Source organism: Thunnus maccoyii, chromosome 18 (assembly GCF_910596095.1).
Source record: "Thunnus maccoyii chromosome 18, fThuMac1.1, whole genome shotgun sequence".
In the NCBI taxonomy this organism is placed as follows: domain Eukaryota; kingdom Metazoa; phylum Chordata; class Actinopteri; order Scombriformes; family Scombridae; genus Thunnus; species Thunnus maccoyii.
In genome coordinates, this window is record NC_056550.1 from 24,398,046 (window position 1) to 24,412,955 (window position 14,910).

Below are 14,910 nucleotides of genomic sequence, written 5' to 3' on the forward strand. Positions count from 1 at the left end.
TGACCTGTTTCTCCTTCAGCCCACTTTATGAGGTGCTCTCTCCGTTTGCTGTCAGCTCTTCCTCTATCACAGGCCCGTCTGGTCTGCACTGTAGGAAAAGCTCTGCTAAGTCACAACCAAGACAACTTTGACCCTTGAACTCTCCGTGCTAATGCTGAAGGTAATACACAGCTGATGAACACTGTCTGTGTGGATCCATCTCCGCTCTCATTACCATCTACGCTTCATTGTCAGTCTTCCCTGGTCTAGATACTGTAATTTTACTCTCCAGCTGTCTGTTTCCTTGTCTTCCAGGTATCTGTTAAATGAATAATGTCTCTCGCGGTCTCCATTCCTTCCTCCTTTTCACTTAATGCAAATCCCTACTCTCAGCATTTTTCTTCCCACCGTTTCTTTGTCCTACTTTAATCTGATTCAACTTTCTTTTGAAGAAAAAAGAGAAAAGGAGTTGAGCGGGATGGAGAACGAAGAGGTGGAAAGTAAAACGGGTTGAGAGATGAAGAATGAACTGGGTCAGCTGGGGTCAAGGATGGCGTGAAGCCTTAACGTTAAGAGCCTGAGGATTGGGTTCTTCACTGGAGGGGGGGGAAGGTGAGCTATATACAGTTTATATATATAACAAATATCATGTGAGATGATTGCTGAAAGAGGATTTAATTTACTCAGTTTTCGCTGACCCTGTCATTTTAAATACACACATTACTTCATGCTGTGTTTTTATTTCCAAAAGATTATCACTGTATAATTTTAAACTCTCGAGGGCCTTAATCCTTTACAATATGGATCTGACCATAAACTGATTAAGATTAAGCAAATGTCATAATACCTAAAGTGAGACACAGGAGGTGTGTGTGTGTGTGTGTGAAAAAGATATGCGTTGGCTATTGAAGCTCAGTTATAGAGCTGAACACTAACAGTGGGTTGGGGATTAGTTTCTGACCACAGATAGGCTACTAAAAAATGCATGCACTCTTGATTCTTCAAGGTGCTTAGAATATAATCATCCACTAAATGGCATGTAATGTTCTATATATATTGCACTGGATTACAGTTCATGTATTACTCATAATTTTAAGCTGTAAAACAGTGTAGTGTTAGTTTGTTTGTTGTACCAGTCATGACATAAAATTAACACTTTACTCTACTCAGTGTGGTGTACGATGCAGTTCGTCAATTATCAGGTTGTTCATGATTCATTGTTGATTTGTTCCTTAGTTACTACCCAAGCAGCAACTACCACGGCTTGAGACTGAAGCCAATGTGGAAGTATCAGATTGCCCCTCACCCACATGCCCCCCACCCACCCCCAACCCTGTGTCTGCCCACACAGATCTACTGTGTAGGCGTCGATTGACAGCTGTGATTGACGGTTCGCTCACCCACAGCTCTCCCCCAGCTCCGGGATCCGCACTGAGTCGGACTATTGTCGCAATATTTCCGTAAGTTAAATGTTACTTGATAACAATACTTGTCCTGTTAGTACAATGTAGCTAAAGTAGCTAACGTTAGCCCAAGCATGCAGTGCTTGGTGTTCGATGGTAAATTAGCGTTAGATTGGGTCCAAGGTAGCGGGTTTCTTCTCCAATCAGATTCTGTAAAATAATTTCAATTAATAGTTTGCTACAAAAGAGAAGACTGGACTACATTAATCAAAAATATGGAAATAAATTCAGCTTGGTCCCAGCTGTGCCAAAAGTCAACCACCTTTCTTGGATTTTCTGTTGATGGGTTTTTATCGACTGTATACTACCCATCCGTTGGTTTAGAGCCGCGAAGCCCAGAGTTGCTGCTTATGGTCAGCACCATCTTTTCCGTTTGGAGCCACGACCTTCCAAATAAGGGTGTTGCCTTTAAAACTCACCCCGCTACCTCAGACCCAAGCTAACGCTAGCTTTCTGAGAACACCAAGCAGTGCACTCTTGGGTTAATGTTAGCTGCTTTAGCCAAATTGTGCTAACAATAATCAAGAAATATTAAACTTAGTAGCCCACATGGCAGACGTTACAGCTACTATAAGTCTTCAGATATTATTAACGGAGCAATAATTTCCAAAATGACCACCAGCACATTTATTAGAGGGCCTGAATTCAGAGATTGAGACTATTGAGAAAAAATTATTGACTGTTTCTAGTGAGAAGATGATGCTTTTTGAATGGGAGTCTGTTGGAGCATCACTGGGGGCATTGCACTTTAAGGTGCTTCCAAACTGGCTTCAGCCTCAAACCGTTGTAGTTGGCAATTGGTTTTTATAGATGGCACTCCTGTTTCCTAATAAGCCATGGTGGCTATTGGTTACCACTTCTTATGGTAACTGCCAGAGTGCTACCAGCAGCTTTCATAAACTGGGCATCAATCAGTTCACCATTTCTTCTGTCACATTATAATCTATAGGCTAATTAATACAGCAAGATGTACACTTATTCATACATTAACATGCTGGAGACAATTATAATGAGAGCCAACGATCTGTATGATGTCGTCTCAGGAAGATTTTACAATACACCTGAAACCAAATAATAAATAATACTTTATAATACTAAAAAACAATGATTTACAGTACAGAGCTCACCCTCCACTGAATATCTCTCTCCCCTTTCTGTCTCTCACTATCTCTCTTGCGCTCTCGTACCGCTTTGCTTTTGAAGGGTAACCTCTGTGGAATGTGCTTCGTTAATCTCTCTTGACATTTCCCTGTCTTCCTTTGCTGCGTACGTCTCTTGCTTGTTCAGTCGGTTAAGCCAAAAGAGTCAGGCCAAGCCAAACATTTGAATCTTGAAATCTTTTCTCTCTCATCATCGAACAAAGTCAAAAAGGGCACAAATTCCTCATATGAATTTGTTTGAATATGTGTTTTGATGCTAGATACCGAGCAGCTGTCTCTTTAAAGTCAGATACATCTAGTGCAGCCGCCGAGGAACGCAGCACTTAAGTGGTTTTGTTTTTGTTGGAGCTTGATGTTTGAGGACTGCTGAATACATTAAGTCACTTAAGCGTGTCTACAACCGTAAGCTATGGCAACAGCAGACGTGTTAACTAGAGACTGGGGCCAGCATGGCCTCTTCTCTCACTGAGCATAATGCCAATTGGTGGTAACATATTCCCACTGCTCATACTTAGTTAATGCAGCCTCGTGCCCTTTTACACAGCGCCACAGTTGCACCCGTCTACACCGGACACACAAATGCCAGTGACAGGTGAAACTATAAGCTCATATTACCACGTGTGTTCATTAGCGTGTAGCTGTGCACACGCAAATCCTACAAGTAGCACGTTGCAGTTTAAATAGAGTCAGACTTTCTCAGGAGCAACAATAGTTTACTCAAAGTCTTCCTCAGAATACATTCCTGTATTACTCACATTATTTACTAGACATAATATTTCCTAAAGATCATAAAAGTTTCCTTTTTGTAGCTGATGTGTCAAAACAGGGAGGTGTGATCTACAGCTCGAGATGTCTTGAGAAATGTTTGGTAGGAAATAAGCATATAAATATATATATATACATATAATATGCAGCGTAGACTTTATTCCGTGAGCTGACATTTCTGCAACAGTGTGCTTTCTTCAGAGCATAAAGGATAAAGCATAACATCATATTTATAGCTTCCAAGACAACTGGATGTGAAGTAAATAAACCGCTGAATTAAATTAATCCACACAGTATAAGCAGTTGGCCTCATTCTTAAATAATTTGATCCTGCAAAAGTAGACGTACAACATTTTTATAAAGGTAAGCTCATTTCTTACTGTAGAATAAACATCAACTTCAATGTGAAAAGCTAAACATTAACATTTTCACCTGAGCAATGAAAGCATAAATAAAAGCAAAAAACAGATTAAATATTTATATCTCAGTATACAATTAGACATGAACCCAAAGTTAATTAGATAGAAGAGAAATCAGAAAAGTATGGATAAAGATATGCAGCATATTGTGAATTAATTAATGATGTTTGGATTTAAAAACAAAAGAAGGGACAATAAAACAAGTAAAATAATTAAATGTTACTATTATGGCTAAAATACTCCTACTCACTGTATATGTATAAGACTTGGGTCAAGGCAAAAGAATAAATATTATGTTACTTCAGCTATTCCTCAAATAGTTAAGCAGATAACTATCTGGGACCGGTAACAAGAAACTCAAATATACCATATAGTGAGATTAAATGCAAAAAATATACACTAAAAGTTTATTAGTCGACAGATGGAGGCTGGAAAGACAAAAGCCCTGAGCTCTATCACAAAAATGAGCATCAGTGCGTCTTAACTCATCACACAACATCAAACCAGAGACGTCTCACGTACAGATGCTTCTAGAAGTTTGTTCTCTGTGTATTAATCTCCAAAACACAGAATCAACTGGGATTCTTAAAATTAATATTCAGTTGAAGTAGACCAGAGCCGAGTGGAGGCATAAGAGACGATTATTATGCAGCCATATCATAGTAAGCTTGTTAGCTTTGTTGATTTTGAAAATAAAATGTCTCCGCCATTCGCCGGCTAACTTCAAAGAATCGTTGGCTCCGCCCAGCGAGAGTAACTAAACCAATCAGATTTCTTCTGCTTTATGAGCAGCTCTCCTTCAGAGTGATGTTTCTTTAATATCTAAAACTCCAATCCGCTCTGATTTATACGCGTGTTTGCGAGTGCCATTCAACAGGGAATCCCTCAATGCTTTAAAAGCACCTTAATCCCACTTTAAATGCAACTCATTCCATTATTATGCCCCGTGATCACACGCGGCCAAGCCGCCGCCGCTGCCGCTACTGCACTTAAACCGCGCGATGGTGTGACTGAGATGTCTTTTTATATTTGCATAATATTCAAACGTACATCAAAATGAGGAATATTGGCAGTAGAGCATAAAGAGAAGATTAAAATTCAAACACTCTATTTATAAAACTGAGTATGCGGATGAGTATCAATGGTATTATTGGCACTTGGCTGGCATCCATGCTGGGGGCAGAGCATGACTGATGGAGTTTCACCATTTTATGACGGGGATGGAGAGCGATGCTGTCGGCAGAATCGGGGTACACTTAAGCCTCTGCTCTCCCTACATCATTTGCCAAGTTAATTTGCCATTCTTGATCATCTGTATCTGTATGTGCTGAATAAAGTATCACCTCCTATAGGAGGAGAAGGTAAAGGAGATAAACTCAGGGTAATGATTCAATAGTAGCTCGACACGCAGATTAGTGACGGATGTTGTAAAAACCAGCGTCGATGTTGTAATCGTCATATCGAAAAACAGTCAACACACAAGTCTGCTTTGAGCGTTTCATCGAGTCTCACAGCAGTTAAATCTATTTTTAACAGAATTTTTTAAAAATCAGGTCAGCTTAAAACTTTAATAGATCCACTTAGGAGCAATTTACTGACACCTGACAAGCACATTTACTGAAAAAAAACATATTTAAACACGCTCCCAAAACTAATATACTAATAAACTAATAATATCAGAAGATGCATTTCTGAGCCCTGAAACCATGTTGAGGTTAGATTTTAAGAAACAAAAATTACACCCAGCAGCTGTTGATTTGGATTAACCAAATGTCAGTTTACTTATCTTGACTGTGGCCTTTCACCAGTTACTGAAAGAAAGGAGCTCACAGTTTTTAAATACACAGACCAGGAATGGAACAGGAGAGATGATTACGTATTTGGATGACCTACTTTTTGTTTTTTGGTTGCTGAGCTTCAGCTAGTAGGGAGGAAAAAAATTGAATATGTTGAATATTTTAAATGTTTTTTAAAAGATTCTTTTCCTCTTAAACATGTATGAGATCTTTTTAAAGGTGCTTTGAATAAGCTTTACAAAACTTGTCCTTGCATGGATTAAAAATCTATAATTACTATTGATTTCCAAAAGGATTTAATGGGTTGAAGGGATAAAATATGAGGAATTATCGGACATGCAAACTCAAATCACAGTTAAATTCATATGCAAATATTTTGAATATACTTTAATCTGAGCAATGAAGTTGAGTGACATTTAGTGGATTCATTGATCAACAGCATTGATTAACTTGACTTTTAAGTCAGTTTCTAAGCAAAAACATGACCTTCTGTGATAGTAAATTGAGTATTTTGGGATTTTGCACAGTTGGTGGGACAAAACAAGCAATCTGAAGACGTCACCTTGACATTTTTTCTATTTTCTGACGTTAAACAGTTTATCAATGAATCAAGTAAATAATCTGCAAAATCAACAGTGGGATAAAATGAGTTAGACTACACTGACTACGCTCTTATTGCTACTATTAGTAGTCATCTTATGTTGATTATACTGCTATTACTCAATTCTTCTCATTCTTTCCTGTCTTTCATCCTGATCTCTGAAGCATGCATTGAGCTCTACAGGGACCTTTCTACTAAGAAAAAAAAGGTCACTAATAATGTTTCTCCCACCGAGTCGAGTTCATAAATCTTTAAAGGTGCTGACATTCCTGCGTTATTTAGTCTGCGTGCGTGCTGTAATGGTCATGCATTTAGCCTGTTGTAACTGAGGACTGAGGGATTAGACATGCAAGCCTGTAGAGGGAATGTGAGAGATGGGATAGCCGTATATAACGCTAGGTTATAGTGATGATGATAAGAATTATGGCTGTTTGGATTCCACTAGTGATGTCTTTCTCCCCCCCCCTCTTCCTCTCTCTTTTCCTCTCTGCCCCACATGAGGATGAAGATTTATGGATGAACAAGGGAGGAGAAAGGAAGGGATTTGGTAATAGGGTTGGAAGAGGAATAAAAAGGGGGTGCGAAACTGAAGATTAGATTTTATGGCACCGCTGTAAACTTTCCTGACGATTTAAATGAATTCTTATTATGTGAATAAAGCAGTCTCAACATAAGAAAACAATTGCTAAATGCAACTCTCATTTAGGGATGAGGAATCTGTGGTGTTCGGTAAACAAAGGCGGCTCTAAATACCGTATTAAGCTGTCATCCACTTCAGCTTTCCATTCATTTCCTTTTGTCTTCCAGCTCGCATCAACACAGCCTGTGCTCCAAATAGGCCAAGGCCTCTCTCAAATCACAGAGGAAGCTTTTTAGAATGAGGGATAAATTCTGGGTGTGTATCCATAGCCAGCACAACACACCGATTTGGCTGCGTTCAAAGAATCTTTGTTAATGATATATCAGGGCTCAGTTAACTTTTCACACTCTCTTTGTAGGACCTCGCAGCACAGTTGCTTGACTCTGCATCTGTCTGTAATCCATCAAGCTGCGGGCGCATACCTGCGAGAACTCGATGATGGCCTTGGTATGAGGTAATGCTACACTGGGCCAGTTGTGAAACATGCGGTTGGAGGGTTGAGGGGCTGGGGGTTCACAAGACGTTAGCCTGAAGTGTATAGACGCGACAGGGGGTTTAACCTTCTACGAAACAACTGCTGCACGCGAATAAAAAAAACAAGACGGACTTGTGGATTCAGGCATCGCTGTAGGTGTCGAGTCTGCCCCGTCCTAAGAGAGGAGGGAGGGGTGTTTGGGGTAAAAGATGCTAGCCTCTGGCAGTGTTACTGGTAATTAAAAATTGTGTTGTTATTTCTGGAGCAGCACCAGCCAACCGCCACCCTGGCACCCAGCAACTATCAACATCAATACTGGTGCTGCACAAGGTCTAATTACTCTGTAAGTGGCTCATTGCAAAGATCCCACTGGTTCATCAGACAAAAGAGGCAACAATCCATAGCTGTTGTGAAAGAGGGTGATCCTGCCAGCCTGTTTTTTTTTTTAAATGTGGGTCAAGCATGAGCTAACGAAGTGGGTATACTCCTCCCTCTCTAAAGGGGTCTTTCCCCCTCATGCATCCACAAGGCCACAGCCATCCATCCTTTACATCAGAACTATTCTCGTGGCTGTTTATTGGGATGCGTGCTTCTTTCAGATCCCCAACGGCTCCTCGAGTCCTCGAGCAAGACGCCACCGAGGGGGAGAGTCACATGAGCTTTTAACCAGCTGATCGACAGGGGCAGAGGGGCTCCAAAACTGAGAAAGTGTGATGAAGTTCAAGAGAGGGGCAACAATCTGGGATGGGTGGAAACACAAGAACAAGAAGAGCCTGCAGAGAAGGTGGTGTCGGGAATATGATACGTGTGATGTCAGGACACTGGATTGGTGACACATTGGTGTGGATGGAATTACTTCATGATGGAGAATAAAAAGGGAAAGGGTATATTTCAGATCACATGTGGACCAAATGTGTACTTTTAAGGCACTAAGACAGACGTCTCATGTTTTTAGCAAAAAGTATTTTTGATTTTATCCGGCGGACTGAAGAAAGAGCTCTATAAGCTAAAGGCTGCAGAGAATTTTTTATCAACCCTTGTGATACTTTGACTGAAATCCACAGAAACGGGAGCTCTGACTTTTTCCACACAATAACGATAGCGATATGGTGAACTTCCTGCAGATTGGCGAGGGGTAGATGGATGCCGGCGGAGGAGACAGCGTAACAGAATGAGGGAGGCAATCAGGGTCAGATAGATTAGGTGTCTGAGGTGCAGAGATACGTACGCAAGGTAGTTACACCTGACTTGACAGAGGTCCCTCTGACAAATCATCCCGCTCATCTCTCCGCTTTCATCTGTTTCCCTCCTGCCATCTTTTCCCTCCTTCCCTCATGCATGCGTGCGCTCCTTTCTCGGGTTTCAGGCGACCGGTTGATTTATGATGCTTTGAGGTGGTTGTTGACAAAGGCGGAGCATATTTTAAACCCCATGACTGATACAAACATTACGACATACACTACCGGCGTGTACAGTTTAATGTCACAATATTAACACTGTTGCATCAATGGTTGGTTAATGTTTCAGCGCTGAGGTTATTAAATGTTGTGCTGCATACAGTATATGGTAAGCTTTTGCTACACTCGTTGTTCATAATGAAATAAGGCCCTTATTTGTACACCTGACATGTTTTTCACTTTTTTCATTAAATTATTTCCTTATTTGTAGTGATAGTGGAACAAAAACCAAATCCTGTGGCACAACAAGTGTTCATTTAGCATGATATACTTTTAAGATATAAACACACATTAAGAATAAGCACTTGATTAGCACTTTGTATAAGACATAATCACAGGAAATAATGACATCTACAGAAGCAATCAGTTTCTTGAGTTACTTGGACTCTCTGGTAGTGTTACTACAGGAGCGGGGCTTTATGTATCTAACCTTGAACCTTATGTCAGACAGAAAGCGTGCTGACTTTTGCCCCCTTCGACATTCCTGCTTTCCTCAGCTTAACGAACCTCGATGACCTACGCGGATTCCCTCATGAGATCGATTATCACTACCATTAATGGCTCCCTTTCCGAGCCTTTCTATATATCTCTCTCTAGCACTTCATCTCATATGACTGATTTAAACTAATAAAACAAACACTATCTCAACAAAAGTCTAACACATTATATTTTCCTTTTTAAAACAACATAAATATTTCTTATTGAGACAGTTAATAAAGAGCTAAAATTGACGTTCGCATCCTGCTACCCCTTTGATCTTTTGCATTTCTGTCATCATTTGTTAAAACATTATTCTCATAAACTTACTGTAGCTCCAAGAACATTGTCAGTAAAAGAGGAGGCTACATATAGTACCAGTCAAAAGTATGTAGTACCAGTCCAAACTTTTGACTGGCACTATATAAGGACACTGAGGTTGAGTTTGTAAAGACATAAGCATATAACTATCTAACTCTTACCACAGATAACTCAGTAATATTCATGTTTAACAGCTGTGACACACATGCACACAAATAAACTGCATATCAGAAGTATCTTCACTATATTAGAGGTGACACTTATCCTCCTTTTTTGTTGTCCTTCCTTTGTGTTACATTGTTACCACTGGACTAAAATTAATAAAGTACTAATAATCTGTATAGAAGCTTTGATGCTTCGTGATCAATGGTGAAGTTACAAGCATTTGATCAAAAACGGGTTAAAATCGTGTGTTAAAAGAAAATGTTTTGTTATTTCCTTTTTTCACTCGTCTGAACATCACATCTGAACACTTGTCAACTTCCACTTTTGTTTTTAGATCAGTGAGATTCTGTTATAATCCTACAGGTTGGACCAGCTTACCTGGCGTCTTGGGCACAGGCATGTCTGTGTCTTTTTATAGTGATTCCTCCTGAAAGCGTCTTCCTCCTTCCTTGTCTATGGATCTGCCTGCATTTCCTCCTTCATCCCCTTTTTATCACCTCAGCAGCCTCCCCCCCCACCCCTCCCCCCCCACCTCACCTCCCCTCCTCTTCTTCTCACTCAAACACACACTCTCACTCACACTGCCAGTCACTTCATCCCCCCCCCCCCCACCCCCCTCCCCTTCCCTCCCAACGAGTTGAACAAGGAAGGAAGAGAGTGACAGAATGGTTGTCACTTGAAACCTTGGCAGGAGCTGCGGGGCTTTGAGGAAGAGATGGAAGACACCATGAGGGGTAAAAGCAGTTCAGAGCCATAAAGAAAAGTCCAGCCCTCGGGAGAACCTGCCAGCTGATTAACTCATTAGGCCTTGGAGCCAGAACATTAACAAACTGACTCATGCTAATCAGCACCACTGACAGTTTGATTGAGCGAACGCTGCGACGGCCGAACCGTTTAGATATGTTTCACGCTTAACTCTGCCAATGTTAAATCTCAGCGGCTGAAACGGATGAGAGATATAAAGTCAGAAATGAAAATGTGAGAGCAAAGCGGCAGCCGCGGCCGTGCGTTCCTACAGGGCTCTGACAATCTCATTTGTTCTGTGGTAGCCGGAGCTGTCAACAGGGTGTATTTTATGGCGCTGCGAGACCTCAGCGGGGATGTGACGAACAAGGTCAAAGACGGTAGAAGGAGGTCACTGACCTTATGAGTTCCTGTAGAGGTACAGTATAAACTCTACAACCCATCACAGACACATGAGTGTAGACAAACACATACATGCTGAGGATTTGTGTTGCGGAATAAATAAATAAAAAACAGAGATTGTGCACATATGAATCTAATGGCTTTTATCCTCCTTCCTCTGATTAAAAATTGCAACGCAGAGCAAAAATGCATATAATAAACATCAGTGTTGAATTAAGCATTTAAGCGGCTTTTCACTTTCTATTCACTCGTCTGTATACAGTCATCCCTTTTTTGAATTCTACGCTCGTTTTTTTCTTGCTTGCCCAAATTGCCCAGGCAGCCATAACCTTGGCTATAACAATAAACATTCTTTCAGACTTTAATTTGGGAGAGAGAACTCAAGTCAGAAAGAGAGGCAGAGATTGAAGAACAGCTATTTAAGGCAAGTGCAACTTGAGAATCAGATGTTCAAGGAGAAAAAAAATACCCCACAAGGAAGATTACGGAGGGCTGTTTGAATAGGACATAATATGTCCTTGAGTCTACTGTATATTCTAACTTCATATGACTTGACTTTTAAGGTAAATTATCTTTAATATGTCTTTTTTGATACATTCCCAGCTCATCAGAGTCGATTGATGCTGTGACTAAACTCTGAGTGGGTTTAAATTATTCATATATTGTGGATTTAAGGTGGTTGTAGGAGACTAACAATAGGCGTCCTACATGATCCAGTGATCCGCTGTGGAGGATGACACCACAGTTATTTAACGCTTGCATTAGTTAAGCCTCACTGAAGTACACGTTAAGCCAACTGAAGCAGGTCCTCTCCACCTTCACAGCAGCTTTTCCCATGACTGATACCTACCAGTTAAGAAAGTGAAGCTATCAGTTGTCAGTATTTTGTATTAAAATTAGAATCTTTGGCACAAAACTAAATTCAGAGTAAGAATTTGTTTACCGATATTTTATGGTCGCTATAGGCGATATTTTTTAAATTAATGTTTGAAATGACAGGTGTGGCTCGTAGTGATGAACTTACAGAGATGACAATGACTCTGCAGCCTCTCTCGGCTTTATGGAGCTTTATAGTGAGTTTCAGATCGTTGTTTATCTGTTCGGCTGCAACTTTACTGTTTCGGTTCACTCTCAGCGCTCTCATAGCGTCATTTTCAGCCGCAGCAGGCAGCTGTTTTTAGAGAAAAAGCTCTAAAAAGTCCACTGTACACTACCTGTTCAGCACCAAACGGCAAACAGACACAGTTAGCTGTAGACTAGCTGGTGAACACAGTGGAGCATTTAGCAGCTAAAGAGCCAGATATTTCCCTCAGGAGGTGGTGGAGACCAAAAACAGAGCTAAAAGAGAGTGAATATTGGACTTACATTCACCAGGTGGACAGAAACACGACTCCAAATGAATGATAACGTTGCTCCGTAACTGCTGGATGTGTGAATAGGCATTAGGCTGATTACTAACAAGTTCAACATCATCGACAGAAAGCTATAATATGAATACAAATACATTATCCGGCAAAGTAATATAATAATGAGTTGTTTCATACAAATATTTAAAAAAATATTTGCAATGAGGCGATGAGTAAACTTTTAGCTCAGTAGTCAGTCGTCTATGATCTGGGAGACTCCAGTTCCAGACCCAGTGTGGGGACCTCCTGCATAAGGTAGGTTATTTATGAACACTTATTGTAACACTTTAATTTTCTAAAATTAAAAGCGTAATAAAAACAAAAACAGGATTTTTAAGCCTCTTTCCACTTTTATTCGAGTACAAATACAAATAATTTTGCTGCCTCAACAAATACAGATACAAATACAAATACTGGGCTCTCTGCACATCCCTAATATGTAACTATTCTGCTTTAAAATGTCTGAAAACAACTAGACCTATGTTATATATTTTGTTGAGTTGTGTATTTACATTATCCCAAATGTTTCCAACAATTTTCAAACCCAGAGAAATCAATCATACATTGATGTTGTGGTTGCCTGCCAGAAACATAAATTGACTTTTATTCAGTTTTAAGCCACATTTTTAATCTAAACTTTTTAGATTTTGGTCATTTTTAACTGTATCTTTTAACCGGATGAAGGATTTTAGTCATCAGACGTCTGGATCTTAAGTTGTCAGAGAAACAAGCTGAGCAAACAGCGTCAGAGAAACACTGATTTTTAACGTCAAACTGCTTTATTCAGTGTTTTTACCTGTTTTAATCACCAGGTCTGTTTGTCCTAGAGAGGAGGAGACGTCTGTGGATTATTCGGCTCCCAGTAAAAACCTCCTGAACGATGAGGGAATCCTAACCAGGAGAAACTGGTTGTTTAACAATGAAGACAACAACTCCCATGATCCCACGCAACTTCACAACATCATCACACTCCATCTTTTGTTTTGTTTTGTTTTGATTGAGAGACCCCTAATGGCAGAAATGACATATTATGCACTTAAAAGCTGATAATATGTCCATTTTCTGTTCACAACTTGTTTCCGCTGCCCCCAAGTGGCCAAAAAATCAGCTAACGCAGGTTTAATATTTTAGTTAAAAGCTTATTTCTATTGCTATGTCCAATCAAAACACACTTATAAGATGGACAGCAGAGGGTTGCAGCTTCTGGGTTTTCAAAAAGTTAAATGTTACATTATGTTTTTTTCCTTCTTTCAGTAAAGAGGGTGCACTTGTTTTCTCTCTCTTGATGTCACAATGCAACTGTCAAAGTCAATATCAGTCATGTATGCAAATGTATTTTTGCTGTACCTGTATATGCTGAAACTATTGGCTCCTGTTTATTTACAAAGGTCTTATGAATAGCTTATTTCTCACCTGGAGATGCTGACAGGCATCAGTTGAGGTTCAGATACTCTGCTCCGTTCTCATAGAATAATTTACAGAAGCTCAATACTCTGTGTCCCTGAGTATTTTCAGAGAACTCATTAAGGGCATGATTAATATTAGTTGTATATGGTTTAGCAGTGTTGCTTTTGAATAATACATTGATGTTTCAATTAATACTTATATCTGATGTATCTGATGTTTTGAAGGTTTTTTTCTTCTTCTTTAATGTCGTCTGCTTTTATGATATAAACTTGGTGCACTCAGTGGAGATAAAGATATTTATACAGTACGGCTAATACGAAGAACAATCTGTGGTTTGTGATGTGGGACAAACCATCAGCTGATACGCAGGTGAACTCGAGGACCCCTTGATGTGATTATTAGGTGCAACAATCCACACGTTTGACAGGTGCAACAGAGTTTGAACTTTCAACCAGAGAGGGCAGCAAAACACTGCTTTTCAGCCTGTTGTTACTCATTTTAGTTGGATGACAGTCTATTCCTCTGTAGGAAAATGTTGTCTCACATCTCAAATCAGTGTGTTCAATTTGTCCCTCGTTCTGTAATTGGGGTCATAATGGTAGTAGTAAAACTTGGAGGGATGATCCACTTTAGCACAGTAGTAAGATATTTTTAATTTGTCAACACTACAGCATGAAAATAACTATTAAGAGAAATATCTTTCTACACTCTACAGGTTTAGGAGTCATTTTCTAGGTATTAACCCCAAACTATGGCGGCATCATGACCAGTCTTAAAACTACGGACGTCCAGTCCATTTTTAACGGCGCACAGGCTGACAGGACATGACAGTATCTTCCTTCAAAGTGAAGAGTCCTGTTGCTGTTTCATATAAATATACCTGCTTTCGTATTTGACTAAGAATAGAAAGGTGACACCGTTGTTTAGGGCAGTGACAGAGAGTAATGGGTTGTCCCAGTAAGGGGGAATAGATACCGTATTGGCCTCCATAGTTTCAAAGGCAGAGCCCCGGGGAATCACATGCCTCAGTCACCATATGCTCCATACAGAGCAGCCGCACCTTCAGACTGAACAAGAGCCCAGAGAGAGACAGACTGTTTCCATACAGACTGTAATATGATAAGTATTATGTGTCAAAACCCATTATAATTACACAAGATATTTGTAGAGTTGTAATTTTCTGTGTAAAATCAGAGAAAACCTAAAGTGTCTTTGCTGGAGATCATCTACTGC

The 14,910-nt window shown here is 40.0% G+C and overlaps 1 protein-coding gene and 1 long non-coding RNA gene across 13 annotated transcripts in view; one reads left to right on the plus strand and one right to left on the minus strand.

The window, feature by feature from the left end:
• mybpc2a (myosin binding protein Ca) overlaps positions 1-10,203 on the minus strand; it is a 56,846-nt gene extending 46,643 nt beyond the window's left edge. For 7 of the 12 annotated variants that reach the window (XM_042391597.1, XM_042391596.1, XM_042391593.1 and 4 more), the window contains exon 1: positions 10,097-10,203. In XM_042391597.1, the coding sequence (XP_042247531.1) occupies positions 10,097-10,118 (22 nt within the window). In that variant the 5' untranslated portion in view covers positions 10,119-10,203. Of the gene's footprint in view, positions 1-1,379; positions 1,450-2,569; positions 3,367-7,245; positions 7,311-8,526; positions 9,854-10,096 lie in introns of those variants that run through there. The other 5 variants (XM_042391599.1, XM_042391602.1, XM_042391594.1 and 2 more) reach the window with 5 other exon arrangements.
• LOC121883381 lies at positions 1,375-13,891 on the plus strand. Its single transcript, XR_006092208.1, has 2 exons — positions 1,375-1,439; positions 13,083-13,891. It is a non-coding gene; the product is annotated as an uncharacterized LOC121883381 (long non-coding RNA).
• The last annotated feature ends 1,019 nt before the right edge of the window (positions 13,892-14,910 follow it).